Here is a 24,384-nt window from a genome sequence, read left to right on the forward strand (position 1 = left end):
CTTAGCGACTTCGTTCAATGATTTCCTTGTATCAAACCCTGGTAGAATAATTACAATTTACCATATACCATCGCTATCTAATATCCCATTTCGGAAGGCATTTGCTGCTGAAAATATTTGCAAAGGATTTGAAATGACAGGTATCAGCCCATTTAACAAACAAATATTTCCTGAAACAGACTTCATTAACGAACCAATCGAAGAATATCTCACCGCTGACATTGATAATGAACCTATACTTCAACAAGATGCGATTTCAAATGAACCTGATGTCCTGATGTTTGAGCGTGCAGTCACACCCCCACCTCTTCCTAAAACTACGGAGCAAGTTCGTCCACTCCCTAGAATTCAAAAATCTAAATCTAACAAAAGAAAGGGAAAATGCACAATCTTGACATCTACTCCATCAAAAGAAGTAAAGGAACGAACACAGCAGCAAAAGAAAAAGCAAGCAAAGAAATCATTGGTACGAAAAGGAGTTCCAAAAATAATTAATAAAAAACGTAAAACCTACGTCGACTCATTATCTGACTTAGCAGATGCCTTAAGCTTCGCTGAATCCGACACATCTGTTGGTTCGTTTGTAGAACCAGAGAGCCTTCGTGAGACCAAATTCGTACTTGTTCGATTTGGTGGGAAAGTAGATAAGTTCTATGTTGGCAAGATATTGTCTGAATGTCCGAATTCGGTAACTGTTGATTTTTTAAGAAAAAAGCCAGGTTCATGGACATTTTATGAACCAAGTGTTAACGATATATCCTATATTCCAAAAGATGACAATGCCCTGAAGTTGCCGGACCCAAGCCATCCCGCAGGAACGTCCCGATCAGCTGCAACATACATATTTGATGTAGATATGTCGCAGTACAATGTAATGTAAAACTCGTCACTATATCGCATTTATTTTTTATGAATTAGTTCTTACCGGTATACAATATAAATATTAACATATGTAGGTATTTCGAATTGTCATTTGTACCTTTAATGAATAACTCAGGTACCTGCCTTTAGTTGTTTTTACAATGAACTGCCTTGTTGATCTCTACCAATATAATATTACACTTTTTTTGTTACTTTTACATGAATTAATAAAATTTAAGTTCATTTTTTGTTAAACATTGTTTAATAAATAAAAAAAAAATAGTTGTGCCACAAACTTAAAATTGCATTTTCCCTTTGACGATTGCGCCCCATCCCACTGGCGAATTTACTCCATGGATGGGGCAGTTTCACCCTTTTGAGCATCTTGGGAAATCCGTAAAATTTGTATATAAATATGCGAGGTAATCAGAATAAAACGGGTAAAATTTAAAGCCAACAAATGTAAGCTCTTAAACAAAAAAAAAGTTTTGAAAAACCATTAACAGTTTTTTTATGAGAGCACCTCAAAAAAAAAGAGGCGAATGCTCCCCTTCTACCTTAATAAGTGTCCAAACCTGTTCGCCAATCCTGACGAAAATCTCACCTACACCATTCTCGCCAAGTCGAAGAATTTCTTGCTAATGGAATAGTAAGGAAATCGAAATCTCCGTATAAATCAGCAATATATGTATATCGTTAACAAAAAATCAAAAGCCTCTCGTAAAAAAATGGATCGAATGGGCGTAGATTATCGCAAGCTTAAGTCAGCTACAATCAACGACAAATATCCTGTACCAGAAATTAACGAAGCTCTCGAAAAGATTATTTACTGTCATCGATTTAAAGAGTGGGTTTAATCAGATTCCGCTTCGCGAGTCAAATAAAAAAAATGAATTTTTCGTAAACAACGGAAAGTATAAATTTCTCCGGTTACCTTTCGGGCTTAAAAACACATTCCAAAGAGCACTAGATGATATCTTTCGTCGACATATAGGATATATTCAGCAAAACAAAGAAGAACACCTTAAAATATACAAGGTGCGTTCCAAAGTAAACAGGGCTTTAAAACAAAAAGAGCAAATGGCAAAATCAATTTATTTTATTTCAAACTAGCTGACCCGGCAGCCGTTGTCCTGCCTGAGATTATGTGTTTTGAAATGAAAAGGAAGTTGAATTTATATTGTGTTGAAAATCATTTATTTTCGATTTTTCCAAATTTTTTCAATGTAACGAAGCTTGATAAACTATATTTATACCCTGAACAGGGTATATTAAGTTTGTCACGAAGTTTGTAACACCCAGAAGGAATCGTCGGAGACCCTATAAAGTATATATATAAATGATCACTATGTCGAGCTGAGTCGATTTAGCCACGTCCGTCTGTCTGTCCGTCTGTCTGTCTGTCCGTCTGTCTGTCTGTCCGTCTGTCTGTCTGTATCAATGTAATCTCCGAAGAAAATGTGCAGATCGGTTGACTATAGCATATAGCTTCCATACAAACTGAACACATAGTTACTAACAGAAATGCACCTGTGAAGGGTATTTAGCTTCGGTGCAACCGAAGTTAACGTTTTTTCTTGTTTTTTTTTGTTTCTGTTTTGGTGGGTAAATGTACAGAGAAGATGGTTTTCCAACTCGTGAGCACGCCACGTATATCCGGCCGTGTGAAAAACATAGCATTTCCAAATTTATGCCACACACTTCTAGCGACTATCCTTGTGTCCTATTGATTCTCATCTCAAATGCAATTTTCACTGGAAACGGAATGCGTTGGAACTGATATGGAAAATCGTAGAACTCTTTGAAAACTGAAAAGGTTTGAACTAAAAAGGCAAATCGTTGGAGCTCAGAGGAATTCGTAGAGTCAAGCATTCTGCCCCATTCTATAAGATAGCTACGTTACAGTCAGTCGGGTTGCATTACACAGTTTCGGTGCTTAAAGATTGCGAAACATAATAACGACAGATCCAACTTTGAGACGCAAATAATGCGGGGTCATACCAAGCCTATCCAAACCACTTAGAAATTCCACTTGATAATTCGTGGCTTCGTCTCATTGTCAAGACGATCGATCGATTTGTATGAGCGCAAATCTCCCGTAATTTGACTTTAAATCTTCCAGTTTAAGTCAACAACATCGGTATTTTTGGCAGCTAAAATTGTGCGTGTACTCAAGAAATCGTAGTAACGATAATTTGGCCAATGTCCGAATATTCTTTATGGATTCATCTTTCATGAATTGATAAACGGCAGATGGAATTGATATTAAACCACCGGAAGTATCAACCAGAACTGACACATTTCCAATTCTTAGCGAATACGATGTAAAATGTCTTCGACAATGTAATTTTTGTTCGTATACCATAATTGAAGCGCATTTGAAGGTTGATATGTCGAAATGACCTTCCCGAAAAGTGTGCGAACTTCATTTGCACCGCATCGTACATATTTTGCTGGCTTGCTTCTAGAAAAATTGTACACACCGTACCATTTACAGTACGCAATGGCTCAAATGAAGTTCGTATTCGAAATTCGTACATTATCCAATAGGAACCGAAGGTCGTTTTTCCGGTGGATTGTGTAAATTCATCGAAATGCATTATTTGAGAACACACCTGGATGTCAATCTACTGGTTGGCCTTCCTTTCTGCGTAATTTTGCTACTGGCGGTGTTTCCACTGGCTGCACTATATTTTCTGGGTTGAAGTACACTCTTTGGCCATTCTCCAAATTAACTGCGAGACGCACAACAGTCGGAAAACGTTCATGAATTGCAAAAGTAAATATCCTACTAAGCGCTTTATTGCAGTTCGACCGTATCGTTCAAGACAAATAACCGCCATGTTGCATCCTTTCGGGACCTACTTGCAAACATATTTGATCGATTTCACCAAACTACAATATCAAACATTGACATGAGATTTGAATGTGAATTAGACAACAGTGGCGAATATAGTACGATCCACATGTTGTCAATTTCGATATTCACTACTCTAAGTTGTATGGTCGTCTGATGGGCTACGACGATAGAGTGGATATCCATCATTTCCAGTTTGCGATTCCGAAAGAAAAGCAAGTGGATAGTGTTTCGTGTATTTATTGTTAGACATACAAACCGAAGTGGGATTGTGGTGTCCGCAAGGTCCATGAACCATATTGGTTTTCATAACTTCGTTTAATCCTGGATCTTTCTCTGCATCAGGAATTTCCGCAGAAATGATTTCATCCAAAGAAGAACATCGTAACTGTTGTTTGAAAAGTCGTGCTGTGACAACATGCCGATCGCTTGCTGATTGACCCTGATCCATAATTCCACACGTATGTCATCGCATCCTGGGAGTACTCATTCATGTGCCTTGGCGTCGGTGGCAAAAAGGACACCGACCGATATTAGCGGGACCTCTTCGTGGCTTCATAACAAATTTCAATCTGTAATTGATCACTTCGTTTAAAACACACATCAAGTTTTCACTGAATAATTTTCAATTTTTTTTTTTTAAATAGCCGGAATAAAAGAGCAAGCGACCGAAATTGAACGATTCAAATAATTTACAAATCAAAATATTGAAAAACGAAAGAAAAAATAATTGTATGAAAAATGTCAATTTTTGGAAATTTACAATTGTTCGACTTTTTCTTATGAAAAGTTTTTTTTTTTATTTCTGAACCTTTCCAGATCCACAGCGAACAACTTCTGAAAGTTTCATGAAGATTGGTTTCGCCGTTCTCGAGCCTTAGCGTTACTAACAAACAAACATTCATTTTTACTTACATATGTATGTATATACAAAATAAAACGTTTGTATGGGAAAAAGAAAAGGACTGTTTTTAGGCGTTTTCCGGCAACTTTCGTAATTTTTTTTTAACATAAGTACCTTCTCCTAATAATAACAAATACAACAAAAAATTTGTGAAATCGGTCCAGCCATTCACGCGTGACGCCGTGACAACGGAAAAGGGTTTCATTTTTATACTCTCGCAACAAAGTTGCTAAGGAGAGTATTATAGTTTTGTTCACATAACGGTTGTTGGTAAGTCCTAAAACTAAAAGAGTCAGATATAGGGTTATATATACCAAAGTAATCAGGGTGACGAGTAGAGCTGAAATCCGGATGTCTGTCTGTCCGTCCGTCCGTGCAAGCTGTAACTTGATTAAAAATTGAGATATCATGATGAAACTAAATTGGACGCCTGCGGTTCATCACTTTTTGTCCAACTTACGCGAGTTTCCATGTTATAAAGAAATGATTTTGTTCTTATTTTATTGGCTTTATTTTAAAAACTAGTTTAAAAACGTACATTAAATTCAATATATAAGTGTGTAATAGAAAAACAAAAATTAAGACATTTTAGAATACGGATATATGTACAACTTATGTTTTAGAAAAATAAGCATCTATTTCAGTTTGTTTTAATTTTGATAAGCTTATATTTTGTTCCAATTTCGTTTTTAACTTTAAAAACTTCGGCAGTAAAGTTGATTGATGTGCTGATACATAAAGAATGACTTCGTTCATGTTTGATCTTCTTTTACAGTGGGAAGATTATAGTTTTCAGTGCACTCATCTTCACTTTCACTTGAAGAAGTTCCTTGGGAGATGTGTTTTAAATCCTCTACCACGTTTTTAAAATAGTGTTATGGGAATCACCCACCTGTTCATGTATATCTATCGATTTTTCCATATTTTCCACAACTATGGGCGATACTAATTCATTTCGAATTTGTTCAGAACAGTTGTGATTTATCAAACTTCCGTAATTCAGATTTTCTTGCCGTGGACATTCCAGTAAATCGTGGCAAGGAAATCCAGCATGTTGAAAGCATTTTCTTATCACAAGACGGTCTAATTCGTCCCAGGAAGAAACCAACCATCGAATAGCATCCAAAACAGAAATTATTTTCGACAACTCACTTGCATTGTTGCATTCGTCAAGGTGTGTTATCAGAGAAAGCATCATTTTTTATCTATATTTTGTTTTTACATTTTGAATAATTCCTTGGTTTGGTGGCAGAAATTTTACAAACACATTTGAATATTCATTTATTAAACTGTGGCTTGTGGCATTGTCAATGAACAAAATAATTTTTCTATTTTGCTTCTTCATTTGGTCATTGATAGAACTAAGCCAATGCTGGAAAATTACACTTGTCATCCAAGCCTTTTTGTTGTGAGCCCATTGCACAATAAAATTTTGAGTGTCGATTTTATTTCGGTGAAAAGCTCGCGGCTTCGCAGCGTTACCTATAACCAACGGCATTAACTTTTCTCCTGTACTGCTGCAGCAAAACAATACGCTCAGTCTTTCTCATTTCCTTATAGTTAGGCTTTTATTAGCCGGTTCATTCAATATCTCACTTTTAATTTTCAGAGATAACTCCACTGGGTGTTTTCTTTTTGACATGATTGCAACAACTGATCAAATATGCATAATTGTGTCATAGCTAATCCAGAAATTTGATGCATACATAATTTCGCAAAAATAACGGCATTGCAACGTTTGAAAAATTTCATTGATGCCGAAATACAAATATGTACATTTGTGTGTAATATACATACATAGGTATAGTACATAAGTAAACAGCATACAAATATGCATACATATTAAATGTATTGTCCAAGATATAAAGGGATTTTAATGCTTGCTGATTAAAAATTGAGACAAATTTTGTCCAACTTCCAAGATACACAGTGTCCAAATTAAGCAGTGAATGTATGGATATTTTGTACTACATTATTTTGGTACAGAACTTTTTGTCCACGTCACAACCTTCTGCTTCAATTCAGCTTTTTGCAGGGTCCAAAAGCAAGTCGAACGACTGTTTTAGCTCATTGGCCGGTATTGCCACCAGTTGCCGGTGCAAGCCTTTTGAATGGCCTCTAAGTCTGCATAACGCTTTGCTCAGAATCCAACATTCGAAGGACATCATTAAAGAGGTTAAAAAGTACAAAAACTTTCTTTACAATATTGTGACTGGTGACGAAACGTGGTGCATCCAATATGATCCCGAAACGAAAGCCAGAGTTCTTAACGGAAAGTACCAGACGAGCCGAAATCCAAAAAATCGTGCATGGAATATTGCAAAGATGAAAGTTGGCATTTGTTGCACGATAATGCACCGTCTCATCGATCGACGTTTGTGACCGATTATTTGACCAAAAATCACATTTTAACCATTAACCACTCCCCGTATTCATCTGATATGGCACCGTTCGACTTCTTCCTTTGTCGGAAAAAAGCATTTGCCCATGAAAGGAAAGCGTTATGCAGACGAAGAGGCCATTCAAAAGGCTTGCACCGGCAAACTGGCGGCCATACAGTCCAACGAGCTAAAACACTCGTTCGACATGCTTTTGGACCGAGCAAAAAGCTGAATTGAAGCAGAAGGAGACTATTTTGAATAAAATAAATTGATTTTACCGAAAGAACCATTTATTCTGTTTGTTTTTAAAGGCCTGTTTACTTTGAAAAGCTCCTTGTAGAATTGGTATTTCTAATTTTACGATATGAAAACATGAAAATTCAACTAGACAAATACACATTTGCAAGGAAAGAATAAGAATTTTTTTGATACGTAACCAGCTCAAAAGGGATTAAAACCAATGCCGAAAAAGTAAAAGCGGCAGCGAGAATCCCAGTCCCACAAACTCTCAAGGAATTAAGATCCTTCCTAAGTATGTCAGGTTACTATCGACGATTTATCACGGATTATTAGGAAATAGCTAAACCATTACTATTAAAGTAGAAGCCGGTCATATCTTTAAACGAAACTCAAAGGAAATAGAATTAGACGACGAGGCCTTAGAAGCATTCAATAAAATAAAAAAAACACCCCAGTATCCAAAGGTATAGTCTTAGCACATACAAATTTCGAGAAAGATTTTGAATTAACGACCCTCCGGTTTTGCATTAGGTGCTGTCCTAGCGACAGACGGTAGACCACTCACTTTTATTTCGAGAACCTTAAGCAAAGCCGAAGAGTATTATGCTACCAACGAGAAAGAAATGCTCTTCCTCTACGGTTCCAAAAGAATAAAATTTATCACCGATCATCAACTTCTTACCTATGCCTTAAGCCATAAGAACACCATTAGTAAAATGAATCTATGGAAAGCCATTTTAGAAGAGTATAATTACGAACTAACTTACAAACCATGTAAAACAAATGTAGTTGCAGATCCCCTTTCAAGAATACCGATACAAATAAATTCACTCACACCTACTGTTTACATGAGCTATGAACGTTATGCAACATCCCACATCGCAACACCTCACGTCACATCGCGTCACGTCACAATACCTCATCACACACACACACATCAAACTTAGTACCTAACACCGCTCATTATTACAACACAACAACCACACGATCATCAACGAGACGACTCGGAATAATCTAATTCAAAACCCAAACAAGCAAAAGGGATAGATCCGAACGGGATCCCTCTCTTTTTCGTTTCATCCGCAAAGTAAGACGGTCGACCCGCAAAGATACATTTCTTCTAAAAACCGCAACCTTCGCACATTATTCTTGTGACTTCCCGCCAAAGTGACGTTGTGACGTGAGTCCCGGATTTCGCTGCAGTGTCAGTATGTGAAAATAATAATTAAATTGTTATACTAATAAAAGAAATACATCATAATACAATTAGTGAAATCAACTAAATAAAAATTGAATACAGTGTGCGATAGAAAGTGTTTTTTTTATTTCGCATAAGTATACTACAAGTATATCGAGTCGAGTAGCACCTACGATTCATAGCGATGAAAGCTCAAGTCATAATCTAATCCCTTGTACAATAGTTCCAATTAATATTTTCAAAAACCAAACTGTTTTCAAGCTTAACGAAATATCTTCATATCAATTTGATATTGATATATTTTTAACAGAATTAGACAACTTTAGAAAATTTACAAACTACGCAGTAACAAAAAGTCTAAATAGCAGAGCAGTAGAAGTTGTCAGAAGGCCCCTAATAGATATGATATTTTTTCTTGGGTGCACCAAAATCAATAGTTATTGACAATGAGTCATCTGCAAACTCAACCTCTTTAAAATTTATGATGACAGAGTAGTTAGAATAGATGTTTACACTACTCCTCCATACAAAAGCCATGCAAACGGACAAGTGGAAAGGATCCACTATATATTAATTGAAATAATGCGTTAAAGAACTTTTATAAAGAGCAGTGTCTGAGTATAATCATTCAGTTCATTCGACAACATTTAAAACACCCGTAGACCTATTTTTCATAGGAATGTTACATTTACCCCCGAGGACACTGAGCAAAGTAACCTAAAAAAAAAGCTTAGAAACAAATCCTTGCTTTGTTTCGAATACCATAATAACAATTATCATGAAATAAAAGCATATGGGCTAGGATAAAAAATATCTGTTATGAAAAATAAGAGGTTTGGAACTAAGCTAAGTAAATCCTACAGTAAGGAAATAGTTAAAGAAGACAGAAATAGTACCGTGTTAACTGAAAAAGGACAAATAATTCATGTTCAAATAATGACACTCTTTTTCAGAATATTACTACCGCTATAACTATCGTAAATACAGATACTTGACAAAACGACGACATAAATTGAGACACCAATTTGCAAAAATATGTAAAACTTACACCCAAAATGACTGGATAAGAGTCATATGGTCCGAAGAAAAATAAACAAACCGTCTGGGAAAAGATGGGCGGCAATGGATTTGGAGGAAACCCCGAGAACGGACGGATGCTAACCAATATGTCGATATCCTTCAACAAGGTTTGTGCAATAGTCTGGAAGTGTGGAACAAGAATGTGTCGGACGTTATCTTTCAGCAATATAGTGATCCGAAACGCACTTCTCATGTAGCTAAAGCTTGGCTTCAAAACAACGGTTGTGAAGTACTCGACTGGCCCCCTCAATCGCCAGGCCTCCATCCAATGGAATATGCTTGGTTTGAGGCCAAGCATCCGATTTCTGATGCCCAAGAAGAGTTTCAGAAAATTAACGATTTATGGCCGAAGGCTAAAAATTCCTGGCAAAATATTAGCGGAGATTTCTTTAGGAAGGTGGTCAAGCCCATGCCCAAACGAATTGAGGCAGTAATCAAAGCAAAAAGAGTCATATTAAATATTGAGTAAAATTTCGTTTTTGTCAACTAATTGATCAAATGTGCAGCGGAGACATTATTTTAAATTATATCAAATCAAGCAAGTGTTTTGAAAAACAAACGTATTAATTTTAATTTATTACCTTTAATTGTTTTCTATATAAAATACAAGTGGATTGCCATTACAAATAAAAAAGCAAACACAAATCATGTTCTGATACTCAGGTGTGATCAAATAGTTGACATACTGTATAATGTATATAACCCTATATCTATCTGGATTAGTTTTAGGTGATACGTACAAAGAATAATGAGTGCTTCTCAGCCTCCTTAATATAAGTTGTTGCAATTAAGGGTATAGAGTCCACAGTAGACTCTTCTGAAGTCAAAGAAGCATTGGGAGAATGCAGTTATGCTTTTAATAAACATAATCGGTCGTCACTGTGAACGGACGTATTTTTGACGTGAAACGTCTTTAAAATCGCGTCGAAACATACGGGTACCAGATTTAAAAAGTGGACCGTAACGAAAAGGTCTATATCATCGTACCATAATAATTTAAAAAAAAACTATTAGTCTAAGAAACAAAAATGTGGTGTGAATATTTCGGGGTCGAGCGGGGCGGCGGGGGAGGCATACTGCGTTAACTGTGCGAAACTGGCGCTCTCCCTTGTTTCTATTCAGTGTAACTCGTGACTCCGACTTTATAGCGCGGTGATTCTTTCGTGCGTTTGTCAAGTTTATTTAAACCGATTGATTTATACAAAAATAAATGTAATTTGGACAGTATTTATGTATATTTAAAATAACCAGAAAGTGATAATAAATATATAAACTTTTTCTTTGTCGGCCTCAGCTCATGCAAGACCCAGCCTGAAATATCAACTACGGCTTTTGTTACAAAGAGTAAAGAAAGTGAAACATCGCAACATTTCTTTCCTTCAAACAAAATTACCCGATGAAAATGTGACGGAATTTCGCTTATGCAGTACCTGTAGCAAATCGATCGTGGTTTCGTACGTAGATCAGTTATCAAGGCCTGGCTGCGTTATTTGGTAAACCAACCGCTGTACAAACACTATGACATAAAGATCGACTGGAGTGTGTTTGACAAAGATATGGATATATCGGGCTCGAATTTCAGATTGAGTCTGTCGATATTATGTACCTGTTCAATCACTCCTGCCATATTCAGCAAACCTAACAAAATTAATACTGAACTCTCAGCCTAACTTGGAGACTCCAACCATTCTATGCGGCGATTTCAATTGCAATCCACAACAGAACAGCTATCTCGATGAGTTCATGAGGAATGAATTCGGCCTCAACTACGTACAAACATCACCGACAACATTAGGCAATACCACTATAGACTGTACATTCACCAGAAATATTAATGTTGACATTATGCCGTATGTTGCTTATTTCACATATCACAGAGCTATGTTCAATAAAATTGTTGTCGAACATTCCTACACTCTAAACATGTAGTAATAGTATGTATGTAGATAGTAAATGCTTAATATCGTACTAACTTAGAATTGGGTTCCACATTAGCTTTGTTGTGAAATAAGAGAGTGAGAGTATTTCGGTTATGCTAACGCCAACTTAACTAAAACATAAATATATATTTATATACATATATATATATAAAATATATGTATATACATAAATATATACATGTGAGTAAACAAGCTAATATGGGATGATTAAATAGTTAATCCTAATATTAGAAGCGAACTAATAAAGAATGTTAGTACAGTTAGCATTAGGATAAGTAATAGGTAAACTAAGTAATAAGAAATGTAAAGCAAGTTAGTCTTAAGATTCGGTTGAATAAAGAAGGACGTCAAAGCTTAAGCTTTTAATTCAGACCATTTCATTTCTGGCGCAGTCGACGGAACTTTGTCTTAAGACAAAGCGAACTTAAAACAAAAAAAATTATTTTGTGTATTTTCCATACTAAAGTTGGAATACCATAAATAAAAGAGTTTTTATAAAAAACATATATGTTTATTTTTTCGGCAATTCGACAATTCGACAATTCGAGTGTTACAAAGTTTTTCGCTAACTTACAAACCGGATTATATACTCGAATTATAGAGTATAAAATTCTTTAAAATTTCGCAAACAGTAACTTTCGATTGTTGTGTGCGTTTAATAAAAATTTGGTTAAACCAAATTGTGGTGAATAAAAACAGTTTAAAAAAAAAAAAAAAAAAAAAAAAAAAAAAACTTTAGAGTATAAAACTCGTTAAAATTTCGCAAACAGTAAAAAAAACAAACAAAAAACACTTTCGATTGTTGTGGTGTGTAAAAATTAATAAAAATTTGGTTAAACCAAATTGTGGCGATTAAAAAACAATTTAAAAATAAAAAAAATTGGTTAAACTATTTACGTATAGTGCGTTTTAGAAAATAACATTTAAAATTGAAAAGAAAAATTAAATTAACTAATTAAATAATCGAGAAAATAACTCATGAACAGTCGACAAAAGCAATTTGACAAAAACCGGTATATCATGGACTCAGAGGAGCTTGCCCAAATCATTAGAAGACAAGAGGAGGTAATTAGTAACATGCAGCAGCAACAGGTACAGTTGCAGCACCAAATGCAACAACAACAAGAGCAGATACACAGCCAACAGCTACACAACCAGCAGTCGCAGCAGCTCGTTCTTAGTGACGACAAGGTTATAAGTCACTTTCGTCACTTAAAGCCATTCAGCGGGTCAAAGGGTGACAATTTACTCGCTTTTATCAACGCCGTCGAAAGAGGTTTTTACTTATGTAACAACAAGTCCCATTTGGAGGAGTTCGTCACACAAATCGTTGTAAACGAAAAATTAATCGGCGAAGCAGGAAGATGCATCCAACAACTGGCATACAACAGCAACTGGACGGAGGTAAAGCAGCGTTTAAAACAGAGGTACCAACCGGAGGAAACCTACTCGCAAATCTTCAATCGATGCAGAAATATTAAGGTTAGTAATTTAAGAGAACTTTTTGATTTCTTTTTGGACTCCAGTTATAGGCTTAATGAACTATATGAATTTGACGAGGCAAAACCCTCAATATATATGCCCATAAATGTAGATAGGGATCTTAGGGATATTTTAATTGAAAAAATTGACGGAAGTTATCGTACTCATTTGAACGAAAGTGCTACCCTACTCGAAATGTATAATAGCTTCTCAAAATATAGGTTATTAGACGAGAAGAGAGCTATTTCCTACAATCACAGGAAACAATATAATCAAAGGACTTTCGAAACTGGTAAGTTAAATAATATTAAAGGGAGAAATAATCAAATTACTCAAGCCAACAATAGCTATAGTAGCTATAACCACCAGAACTCAGTCCAGAGTAGACGCTATCCGAACCAAACTATTAGAGAACAAAGTAATCAAGTTTCCAACTATAATAATACGAGTAGATATAATAATTATCAAACCAAGTCTAATTCACACATGAGTGTTGATACTCAAAGTGGTAGACCTAGTCGGGCCGAGTCGAGTTATCAGCCGATGGAGGTAGGTAATGTAGAGGAGGATGTAAATTTTACCAAAATGCCTCCACCTGCAAATTGCCCTTAATAACTGTAACAATTGACGGTCATGAAATTATATGCCTCATTGATACAGGTTCAGATACAAGTTTAATTAAACCAAACATTTTAGATAAATATTTTCCTAAACAAAAGCTTTCTACACCTCTTTGGTACAGGACAATAAATGGTATCAATCAAGTAACGCACAGAATAATTACTCCCATACCTGATGAATTTAATGCTTCAGGTACCTTATCGTGGAAGGTAATTGATTTTGATAGCAAAAAGTATGAAGCTATAATAGGTCAAAATTTTCTCATTCCTCTTAAAGCTAAGATTGATGTAGAGAATAGATTTATTAATATATTAGGAAATAAAATACATTTTGAAAGTTTTAGTCCGTATAAAAAGCAGGAAATTTGCGCAATCGAATTCAGTGACATGGAAAACTTAGATTTATCTCATTTGAATTCCGAAGAAAGCCAATTAATAAAAAAATTATTGCAAGAGTATAATGAACTGTTTTTTAAAGAAGGAGACAAACTTTCTTTTACACACGAAATTAAACATACAATTATTACGACAGATGATAAACCTATATATTCGAAAATATATAGATATCCACAAGTCCACGAGTTGGAAATTCAGAAGCAAATAAAGGAAATGTTAGAGCATAACATTATTAGAGAAAGCAATTCAGCTTACAACAGTCCTTTGTGGGTAGTTCCCAAAAAAGCAGATAAATCTGGAAAAAAGAAATGGCGTATCGTGATCGATTACCGAAAGTTGAACGAAATTACAGTTAGTGATAAATTCCCGATACCCAACATCGATGGTATCATGGATAAATTGGGAAGAGCCCAATATTTTTCTTCAATTGATCTTGCTAAAGGTTTTCACCAAATAGTGGTGGATGAAAATGACAGAAAAAAAACTGCATTTTCTACTCCGTTAGGGCACTATGAGTTCTTGAGGATGCCATTTGGCCTCAAAAATGCTCCATCGACATTCCAACGTCTCATTAATTCAGTTCTCCGAGATTTCATAAATAAAATATGCGTTGTCTATTTAGACGACATTCTCATCTTTAGTACCTCTTTGTCAGAACACATTGAAAATATGAAGAAAATATTTCAAAAACTACAACAAGCGAAATTGAAAGTAAGACTAGATAAATGCAATTTTCTAAAAAAAGAAACAGATTTTCTAGGTCATTTATTAACCCCTGAAGGGATAAAGCCAAACCCTAATAAGGTGGAAGCCATACGAAAATTAAAGTTACCCACTTCGCAAAAACAAATAAAATCTTTTCTAGGAATCACAGGCTTCTATAGGAAATTCATCAAAGACTATTCGAAAATAGCTTACCCTATGGTTGCATATCTAAAAAAAGATGCAAAAATTAATGTATATAACCCAAGTTATATAACTGCCTTTGAAAAATTAAAAGACATGATTACAAATCCTCCCATTTTAAGATATCCAGTTTTTAACAAAAGATTTAAACTAATAACTGATGCTAGTAACTTTGCTATTGGCGCAGTTCTCACTCAAGATGAGCATCCAATTTCATACGCTTCGAGAACATTAAACAGTCACGAAAAAAACTACTCAACTATAGAAAAAGAGTTGTTAGCGATAGTGTGGGCAGTAAGATATTATAGACCTTATTTATACGGAAGGGAGTTTGATCTTAAAACAGATCATCAACCGCTGAAGTGGTTGCAGAAAAAAAATTGTGGTAAGGATATAAATCCTAGGCTACAGCGTTGGTTAGTACAATTGGGGGAGTATGATGCAAAAATCGATTACATAAGTGGAAAAGAAAATAAAATAGCCGATTTCCTAAGCCGAATTGATAGTAACGAAATAAATATGATTAATACCAAAAATTTGGGAATGACTGTTAAACAAATGTTAAAAATTAAAGATTTAAACGCTGTAGAGCAGCAAAATCAAACAATTTCTTTGGAAGTTCAAACCAACCATTCTCAGGAAGAAAGTTCTTATAATCATTTTAAAACTCTCGATACGGTTGTAAATCGCTTCAAACAGCAGCTAATTTTGGTTGAATCAAAGGAATACGAAGTAGTAAATATTTTCAAAAATAAACGCGTTTTTATTGACAAAAGAGATATCAATAACTCTAACATAGTCAATATCGTAAAAAGACATTTTAATAAAGGAAAGGTCGCTATATACTCTGAACTTGAAGAAAACGAATATAATGAGATTCAAAAAATTCTTTTAAGTATCTTTAAAAAAAATCAAAATATTTCTTTTGTAAACTGTAGCCATTTTTCCAAAGATATTGTAGAAGAATATGAACTAAAAAAACAGATATCGCTTTTCCATAAATTCGAAGTAGGGCATTCAGGAATTATCCCAACTTACGAAGGAATAAAACATAAGGTGTATCACCCACAAAAAACTAAAATACATGAAATAATAAATAATTGCGAAATCTGTAATAAATAATTGCGAAATCTGATACGGAAAATATGACCGAAACCCGATCAAAGCGAAATTTTATACTACGGAAACACCGAACACGATAAATGAAATTGTACATATAGATACTTACGTTAATAGTAAACACTCATTTATAGTTTTTGTCGATAAGTTTTCGAAACATGTCATTTGTTTTCATTTAGTTGATAGAAATAGCCAAACAATCGTATGTAAAATTAATGAATTTTTAGCAATTAAAGGGCATGTAAAAAAGTTTATTTTCGATAATGAATTTAATTCGAAAAACGTTCGTGACTTTCTGACCAAAGAAGGCATACAGTTTCATGCTACAAAGCCAAATAGCCATACTGGTAATTCCGACGTCGAAAGGGTAAATAACACACTTACAGAACGGATACGAACACTAAATTTGGAAGAAAAAGCTCCAATCATAATCCAAATGTGTAAAGCCGTAAAGTTCTATAATAATTCGTATCACACCGCAATAAAAGCTACACCTTTAGATGTACAGAATAACAAAATCGATCATAAAATAATTAAAAACCGATTAGAAAACGCAAAATTGAAGATTATTTCAAAACATAACACCAAAAGGGAAACCTATTTAGAAACTAGAGGCGAAGGTTTTATTAGAAACTATAAAAGTGTAAGACATAAAGAAGAGCCTAAATTTATCAAAAGAAACTTGAAAAACATTCATACATCAAATATTAAACGTCCTTTAAAATTCGAAAACTCTAATATGAACACTCATACTTACAGTGACGATAATGACAATAGAAGCCATAATGACAGTTAACGTTACGTCAGAGAAACTTCAACTTTTAAACAATACATCTCAGCGTAGTAGAAAAGTAAAAGGTAGTAAAACGAAAAAAAAAAAAAACTCATTTACCACATACTTATTAATAAAAAACTTGAAAGCAATTACTTCAAAGAAATTAATTTTTTTTTCTAATAGAAAATTCCTACAAAAAAAAATAAATAAAAAGAGATCGAATAATTGATTTTTATAAACTGAATTTAATTTGAATAAGTTTTGCGATCTATAGCAACGATAACTTAGTAATTTGAATTAAAAACTGTCCAAAAAGCTATATTATTACAGAATTAAACTTAATAACTGGAGTACAAAAAAAATAAAATAAAAGAACCGAATAGAAGTTGTAAGGCGAATTAACTCATAGTTAATATATGTAAACACATGTAAATACTAAACACTATATTCTTAAGAAAAATGGTTAACTTAAGGAATTAAAATTAAGTAATAATTTGGTTTATTCTAACTTATGTTCATATATAAAATAAACAAAAAACTAAAATAGTAGCAATAGAAGTTAATTATCTACTGATTAAAGTAGTTATAAATGAACATTACCATTTATAGTAATAACTTGATACACTTTGTAAAATAAAAAGTTTTAGATACCAAATATAATATGTAAAATAATAAAAACAATTCAATGAAAAATTCCAAATCAGATGGAATACAAATTGGAACAAAAAAAGTTAAAATCGAAAGAAATATGTTTAGAAAAGTCTATATTTATATTTTCAATATAAAAGAATTAGAAATAAATTTTCTTTCACAAAAAACCATAACTATTGTAATTAAAAATAATCTTGAATTTTTCTATACAAAAAAAAACAAATTAAACTTGTTAACGAAATTATGTACAAAAGAATTTATATACTGAATGAATTATGTAAACTTACGAATAAGCAATGAGATCCAGGAGAATCTCAAATCAAAGGGTGGAGGAGTTACATTCCTACACTCTAAACATGTAGTAATAGTATGTATGTAGATAGTAAATGCTTAATATCGTACTAACTTAGAATTGGGTTCCACATTAGCTTTGTTGTGAAATAAGAGAGTGAGAGTATTTCGGTTATGCTAACGCCAACTTAACTAAAACATAAATATATATTTATATACATATATATATATAAAATATATATATGTACATAAATATATACATATGAGTAAACAAGCTAATATGGGATGATTAAACAGTTAATCCTAATATTAGAAGCGAACTAATAAAGAATGTTAGTACAGTTAGCATTAGGATAAGTAATAGGTAAACTAAGTAATAAGAAATGTAAAGCAAGTTAGTCTTAAGATTCGGTTGAATAAAGAAGGACGTCAAAGCTTAAGCTTTTTCAATTCAGACCATTTCATTTGCTGCCACTGTTGTTGGTACAAATGCTTCTAAAATCGCTTCTCCGTCTAACGCTGCTGTTTCTGCTGATAATGTGAGTGTAAATTACCTCGCTACCGCTATGCCGAGAGCATTCTCTGCAGCTTCAACTACTGCTAATTCCATTCTCACTTCTACGACTATTGTAGGTACAAAGGCTCCGTCATCTAACGTTGTTGTTTCTGCTCCTACTGATAATGTGAGTATGGATTATCTCGCTCCCGCTACACCGAAAGCAATCTTTGCCGCTCCGTCTGCTGCTTGCTTCACTCTATCTACTGCTGCTGATAATGGTACAAATACAGCCAAGTCCAATGTTGAAGTGCTGAACACATAGAGCGCGACAGACTGCAAACTACATCTGTCAAATATTAAAATACACACGTTCTTATGGACACTGTTATTTTGACAGCTGCACGACTACACGACTGCAGGCCGACAGTTGTCGTTCTCGCTAACTTCAATATCTTCTTATATTTGCCAACGACAGTAGGACGACAGTAGAGTTGACAGTACAATGGAAGATAGAAAGAGGAGGTAGAGTGGTGATGCCACTAATATGTAAAATGTAAAATTATTCACAGCTCTAACAAACTTGACGTTATTTTACAAATAAAAGCATAAAATTGCTTCTATTATAGCTCTATTATATCATTTGTAATAACAATTGATAATTTAAAACAAAAATATTTACCTATTTACTTATTTTTTGCATACAAATTTTCACTTTGAACAAAATATTAAAATTTCATTGAAGTGCAAGGTATTAGTATGGCCACAACGAAATTGTGTACATACAAAATGGACAACTGCGTTGTTTTGTGTACTTGCGGGCTATTGTGTTGTTGCTGCTTCTCACAAATGTACATGTAGTTAGATGCACAACGGTTTTCAGTTCACTGTCGTGCTGTTGCTGCCTGTCGCGCTCTATGTGTTCAGCACTTGATGTTTCAGTTTCTGCTCCTGCGGCCAAACCTCCTGCTGCTCCCAATGCTGTTAATTATGCCAATACATATGCTGACTCTGTTGCTAGGAATATCAACACTCATTCGAAAGCCAAAAACAATCCAACAGTTGCTGCTAAACCAGATCGTCCCTCTGTCGCTGTCAATCCTGCTCAATCAATTCCCGTTGATGATTCTGTTAATCTGAACTCTTCTACTTCAATTACTGCTAATGGAAATTTGAAGTTAAAAGTGAGCACTAAGAGCAAAAAATCCCCAGCTGTTCAACTGTTGTTAGTGTTAATGCCAATTGTGATCTCGATGTCGTCATACCCAAGAAATGGATTCACTTGTCTACCTTTAAGAACTCAGTCACTAAAGAAGATATTATATCTTTTGTCGTTAAACATGCTAATGTTGATAGAGAGAATCTTTTATGTTATAAATTAATTAAGAAAGATACTGATATTAATAATCTTAAGGCGATAAGCTTTAAGTTAGGTGTGTCCCCATCTTTAAGTTTTTTCCAAAGGGAGGGGAAAACTGCGATGCAGTTTAGTTGATGCGCCTGTTAATCGCGATTCTATTCATGCGTTTTCTGCACCTTCCTCAACTGGCTCCTGTCTTACGGTGTACTTCCAAAATCTATCGGGTATTAGGTGTAAATTAGTTATTATTACTTTTCTTCACATCTGGATTTCGATATTATCGTTATTGTTGAGACTTGGCTGAATTCTAGTTACTTTGATAGTGAATATTTTGACTCAAATCTCTATTATGTCTTCCGTAAGGACAGAGATCATGAAAAATCTGATTCAAATCAACTCATATTCAAATAGTCTCGATCGTTTTCTTGACTTAGTCTTTCTCAGTGATAATTTAAAATTTAAGTTTCTTGATGGATTCTCTTCAATTACTCCAGCTACCATTCATCATTCTCCGCTAGCGTTTGAGGTGGATACTTATCTTTTCGCTCCTGTTAAACCTTTTGATGGGCTTGGGTCCTAATTTTGCATTTTGTGATTTTGAACAACTCAACAATCTGCTCTTTGAGATTAAATGGGATGATTTACTTTCGGGACTAGATACAGCTAATAGTTTCTCCATTTTTAAGAAATCAATTCAGGAATTTTGTCATTATAATATCCCGCTCAAACATAAAGAATCATATAAGTTGCCTTGGTACACTAAGGACCTCAAACGTTTAAAAAATCTTAGAAATAAATACTACAGAAAATTCTCTTCAAATAAAACTCATGTTTCATTTGTTCAATATCAGCACTACACAAAACTGTTCAATGAATTGGATAAGTCTCTCTATAAAAGGTTTATTAATAGTACGGAGTCTACATTTAAGTCGAACCCTAAGTTCTTTTGGAACTTTGTAAAATCTAGAAAAGCGTGTTCGGCCATTCCCTCTGCTTTACGCTGGGCTGATTAGTCAGTTTTTTTGCTGAATTTTTCAAATCGAATTATGTTCACGATGATCCTAGTACTAGTTCCACTTTCTCGGCTAATTATTTCCCATCCATAAATTTTGGCACACTGTGCCTTTCACAGGATGATATTGCCAAGGCTATTTGTAATATTAAGTCTTCTTCCAAATTGGATTTGGATGGGCTTCCGCCTGTACTTATAAAAAATTATACTGCCTTGGTATATCCTCTTATGCTTATCTTCAATAAGTCTCTCTCCTCTGGAAATTTTATTTCTGACTGGAAATTGACATGCATTACCCCTATTCTTAAAGGTGGTAGAAAGGATGTAGTCTCCAATTACAGGCCTATTTCTAAAATTTCTACTATTTCGAAAATTTTTGAGTGTTTTTTTTTTTTTTAATAAATTATTTTTTGCAGTAAAATCAATAATTAATGTCAATAAGCATGGGTTTGTCTCTGGACGCTCCACTGTGTCAAACTTAGCGGTTTTTATCGATTATTGTATGTCTGCATTCTCCGCTGGATTTCAGGTAGATTGTGTCTACACTTATTGCTCTAAAGCCTTTGAAAAAGTTTTACACAATATTCTAAAATTATCATCTTTAGGATTTCACTCGGTCTTCTTGCAGTGGATTAAATCATATTTGCACAACAGACGATACGTTGTCAGTGTCGATGGAGTGTCATCTGATTCATTCATTGCGTCTTCGGGAGTGCCACAAGGAAGCGTTTGGGTCCACTTCTCCTTGTGCTGTTTATCAATAACATTTCCTGTTGTTTCTCTTTCGCTAACTTTCTGTTATATGCAGATGACTTAAAAATTTTTGCAAAAATCAAAAACTCACAAGGTGTACTCAAACTTCAATGTGATATTTATACTTTTTATGATTGGTGCCTGAAATCGAAGCTTTTTCTGAATCTAGATAAATGCTCTCAGATCTCTTATGGTAGAGGACGTAACATCGTATCTTCAAGTTACAATATTTCTAATTGCGTCCTAAAATGCGTTACTGAAATCAAAGATCTTGGGATAATCTTTGACAACAGATTTTCTTTCAGTAATCACATCAACTACATCATTTTTAATCCTTCTCTGTGCTCGGCTTTGTCCCTCGAAATGCTTTACATTTTTCCGACCCCTACACCTTAAAATTACTGTATACATGTTTTGTGCGGTCCATTTTGGAGTACGCAGTGTTCATTTGGAGACCATATTGCGTATCGAGCGTGTTCAAAAGATTTTTCTTAAATGTGCTCTCCGCTCCTTAAAGTGTGTTGAGCCAATACCTTCGTATACATCTCGTTTATTGCTTTTACATCTTAAATTACTGGAAAATCGACGGTCCGTTATCCGCCTTTCATTTGTTTTTGTTGAACATAGTTACGTACACGCAGTTTCAATGTAAGATGACGACTGACTTTATTGAATATAATATACATAAGAACAGTATAAAAGGAGTAAGAAATATAGTGATGCCAGATTTACATTATTTCATAACACTTCCCTTTAATGGAACATCTGACAACACTAATAATATTAGTTAAATTAAAAATTATGTTAAATGATACATGACTTTACTTTAAGCCTAATTTAACATTTATAAATTCATTCTTAACTGCAGGTATAGCCTTTGTTAAACCATCTACTAACATTTCGCTTGTTGAAATATGTTCCAGCTGCAGTGACATATCTCGTAACTTCTCTCGTATAAACTTCGCCTTGATGTCCACATACTTAGTTTGGGGATAAAAGTTATTGTTCCGAACAATGTGAATAGCGCTCTTGTTATCGCAGTACATTTTTATTCCTTCTGTACCACCATGAACTAGTTCCGACCAAATGTAACCAAATCGCAAATGTAACCAAATCGCTTCTTGCATTGCGCTCACTACAGATGTTAAACTCGGCTTCAGTTGATGATAATGCTACTGTTCGCTGTCTGTGCGATGACCAAGATATAGCTGCACCTTGCATTATAAACACGTAACCAGAAGTTGATTGCCTTTGATCAAGATCTCCTGCCCAGTCAGCATCACAATAACCAGTTAAACTTTTAGCTGATTTCCGAAACACGATGCCTTTGCTGACTGTGACCTTCAAATACCTCATCACTCGCTTCAGTGCGAGCCAATGCCATTTGCCGGGGTTTTGTGAAAAACGATTCAACAAATTGACTGCGAAACTGTTATCAGGCCGGGTATTTTGTGCTGCATACAACAGATTACCCACTGCCTCCATATATGGAACCTTTTCCATCTCTTTCTTTTCTTCTTCAGTTTTTGGACACATTTCTAATGTTAGCTTTTGCGACAAATCTAGTGGCGTAGCTACCGCATTACACTCGTCCATTCCAAACCGTTTTAGTACACTGGAAATATATTCAGACTGATCAAGTTTAATTAACTTTTTTACCTCATCGCGCTGCACACTCATCCCAAGTACGGATGACGCTGAACCCATGTCATTCATTTTGAATTTCGAAGACAACTCGATCTTAATCCGCTGCGTAGCCTTTTTGTCACTAGAGAACACCAGAACGTCGTCCACGTAAATTGCAACGTATACCATGCTGTACTTACGCACACAAAAGTAATCGATCGACTTTGCTCCGAATTAGTCCCAGACTAATTAGTACCTCATTCAATTTATCGTTCCAAACTTTGCTTGCTTGTTTTAAACCATACAGCGATTTAAGTAGACGACAAACTCTGCCAAAATTGTCATTATAACCCTCAGGTTGTTTCATGAACACTTCTTCTCGAAGTTCACCGTTCAAAAATGCAGTTACCGCATCTAACTGATGCACCGACAAATCATGCTTCGCCGCCATAGCAAATAAAAATCGTAATGAATTGTACCTGACTACCGGTGAAAATGTTTCCGAATAGTCAACGCATTGTTTCTGTGAGCAACCTTTAACCACGAGCCTTGCTTTATAACGAACCAGCGCACCTTCAGCATCGCGCTTAGTTTTAAAAACCCACTTCGAATTTATTGCTCTTTTACCTTCAGGCAATTTCATAAGCACCCAAGTTTTGTTTGCCTTGTGAGAAGCTATTTCCTCTTTCATTGCGCGTTTCCAAACATCTGCCTCTGGACTGTTCAATGCCTCTTTAAGATTTATAGGATCATTAGCATCAGACACCACGCTTAACAATAGGCTCTTTTTAGCCTTGTTAGCAATACGCTCCGATCGACGAACTGCATACTTGCTAATCATCAGGAATACCGTATTCACTTTCCGAAGATATACTGACATCACACAATTCGCTCTCATTCAACTCCCCTGAATTGACAATGTCATTAGCTTCGTTTTCATTAATAATATCAACTATTAGATTTGGCTATGTGCGCTTGGATTTATTACTTGTATTTTCTAAAACTTTTACATCACGACGTACAATACACTTGTAGTCAGATTTTGGGTAAAGCCTAAATTCTTTTGACTCTATGCAATAACCAACAAAAATACACTCTTCTGATTTTGCATCTAACTTTAAACGTTTTTGCTTTGGTATATGAACCATCGCTGTACAACCAAATATGCGTAATTGTTTCAAATTTGGTTTAACACCAGACTATTCTTCTGGACTTCGATATTACCTCTACAAGGAATACGATTTACTAAGTACGCTGCTGTATTTGCAGCTTCTGCCCAAAATATGTTTCCTAGGCCAGCAACATGCATCTCACTCGTTCAATTAACGTACGATTCATCCGCTCAGCCACCCCATTTTACTCGGGCGTATATGGAGCTGTCTTTTGGTGAACAATACCACATTCACGCCAAAAATTTTTATATCAAGGTGATTTTT

General features: G+C 34.8%; 2 protein-coding genes across 3 annotated transcripts in view; both read right to left on the reverse strand.

Moving 5' to 3' along the window:
• The window catches only part of LOC126765699 (uncharacterized), a 460,036-nt gene that overhangs the window by 237,421 nt on the left and 198,231 nt on the right, over positions 1 to 24,384 (reverse strand). The window lies entirely within an intron of this gene.
• LOC126765840 (uncharacterized) lies at positions 22,355 to 23,137 on the reverse strand. Its single transcript, XM_050483525.1, has one exon. The coding sequence runs from the start codon at positions 23,135 to 23,137 to the stop codon at positions 22,355 to 22,357; it is 783 nt and encodes a 260-aa protein (XP_050339482.1).

Source organism: Bactrocera neohumeralis, unplaced genomic scaffold (genome assembly GCF_024586455.1).
Source record: "Bactrocera neohumeralis isolate Rockhampton unplaced genomic scaffold, APGP_CSIRO_Bneo_wtdbg2-racon-allhic-juicebox.fasta_v2 cluster11, whole genome shotgun sequence".
Taxonomy (NCBI): domain Eukaryota; kingdom Metazoa; phylum Arthropoda; class Insecta; order Diptera; family Tephritidae; genus Bactrocera; species Bactrocera neohumeralis.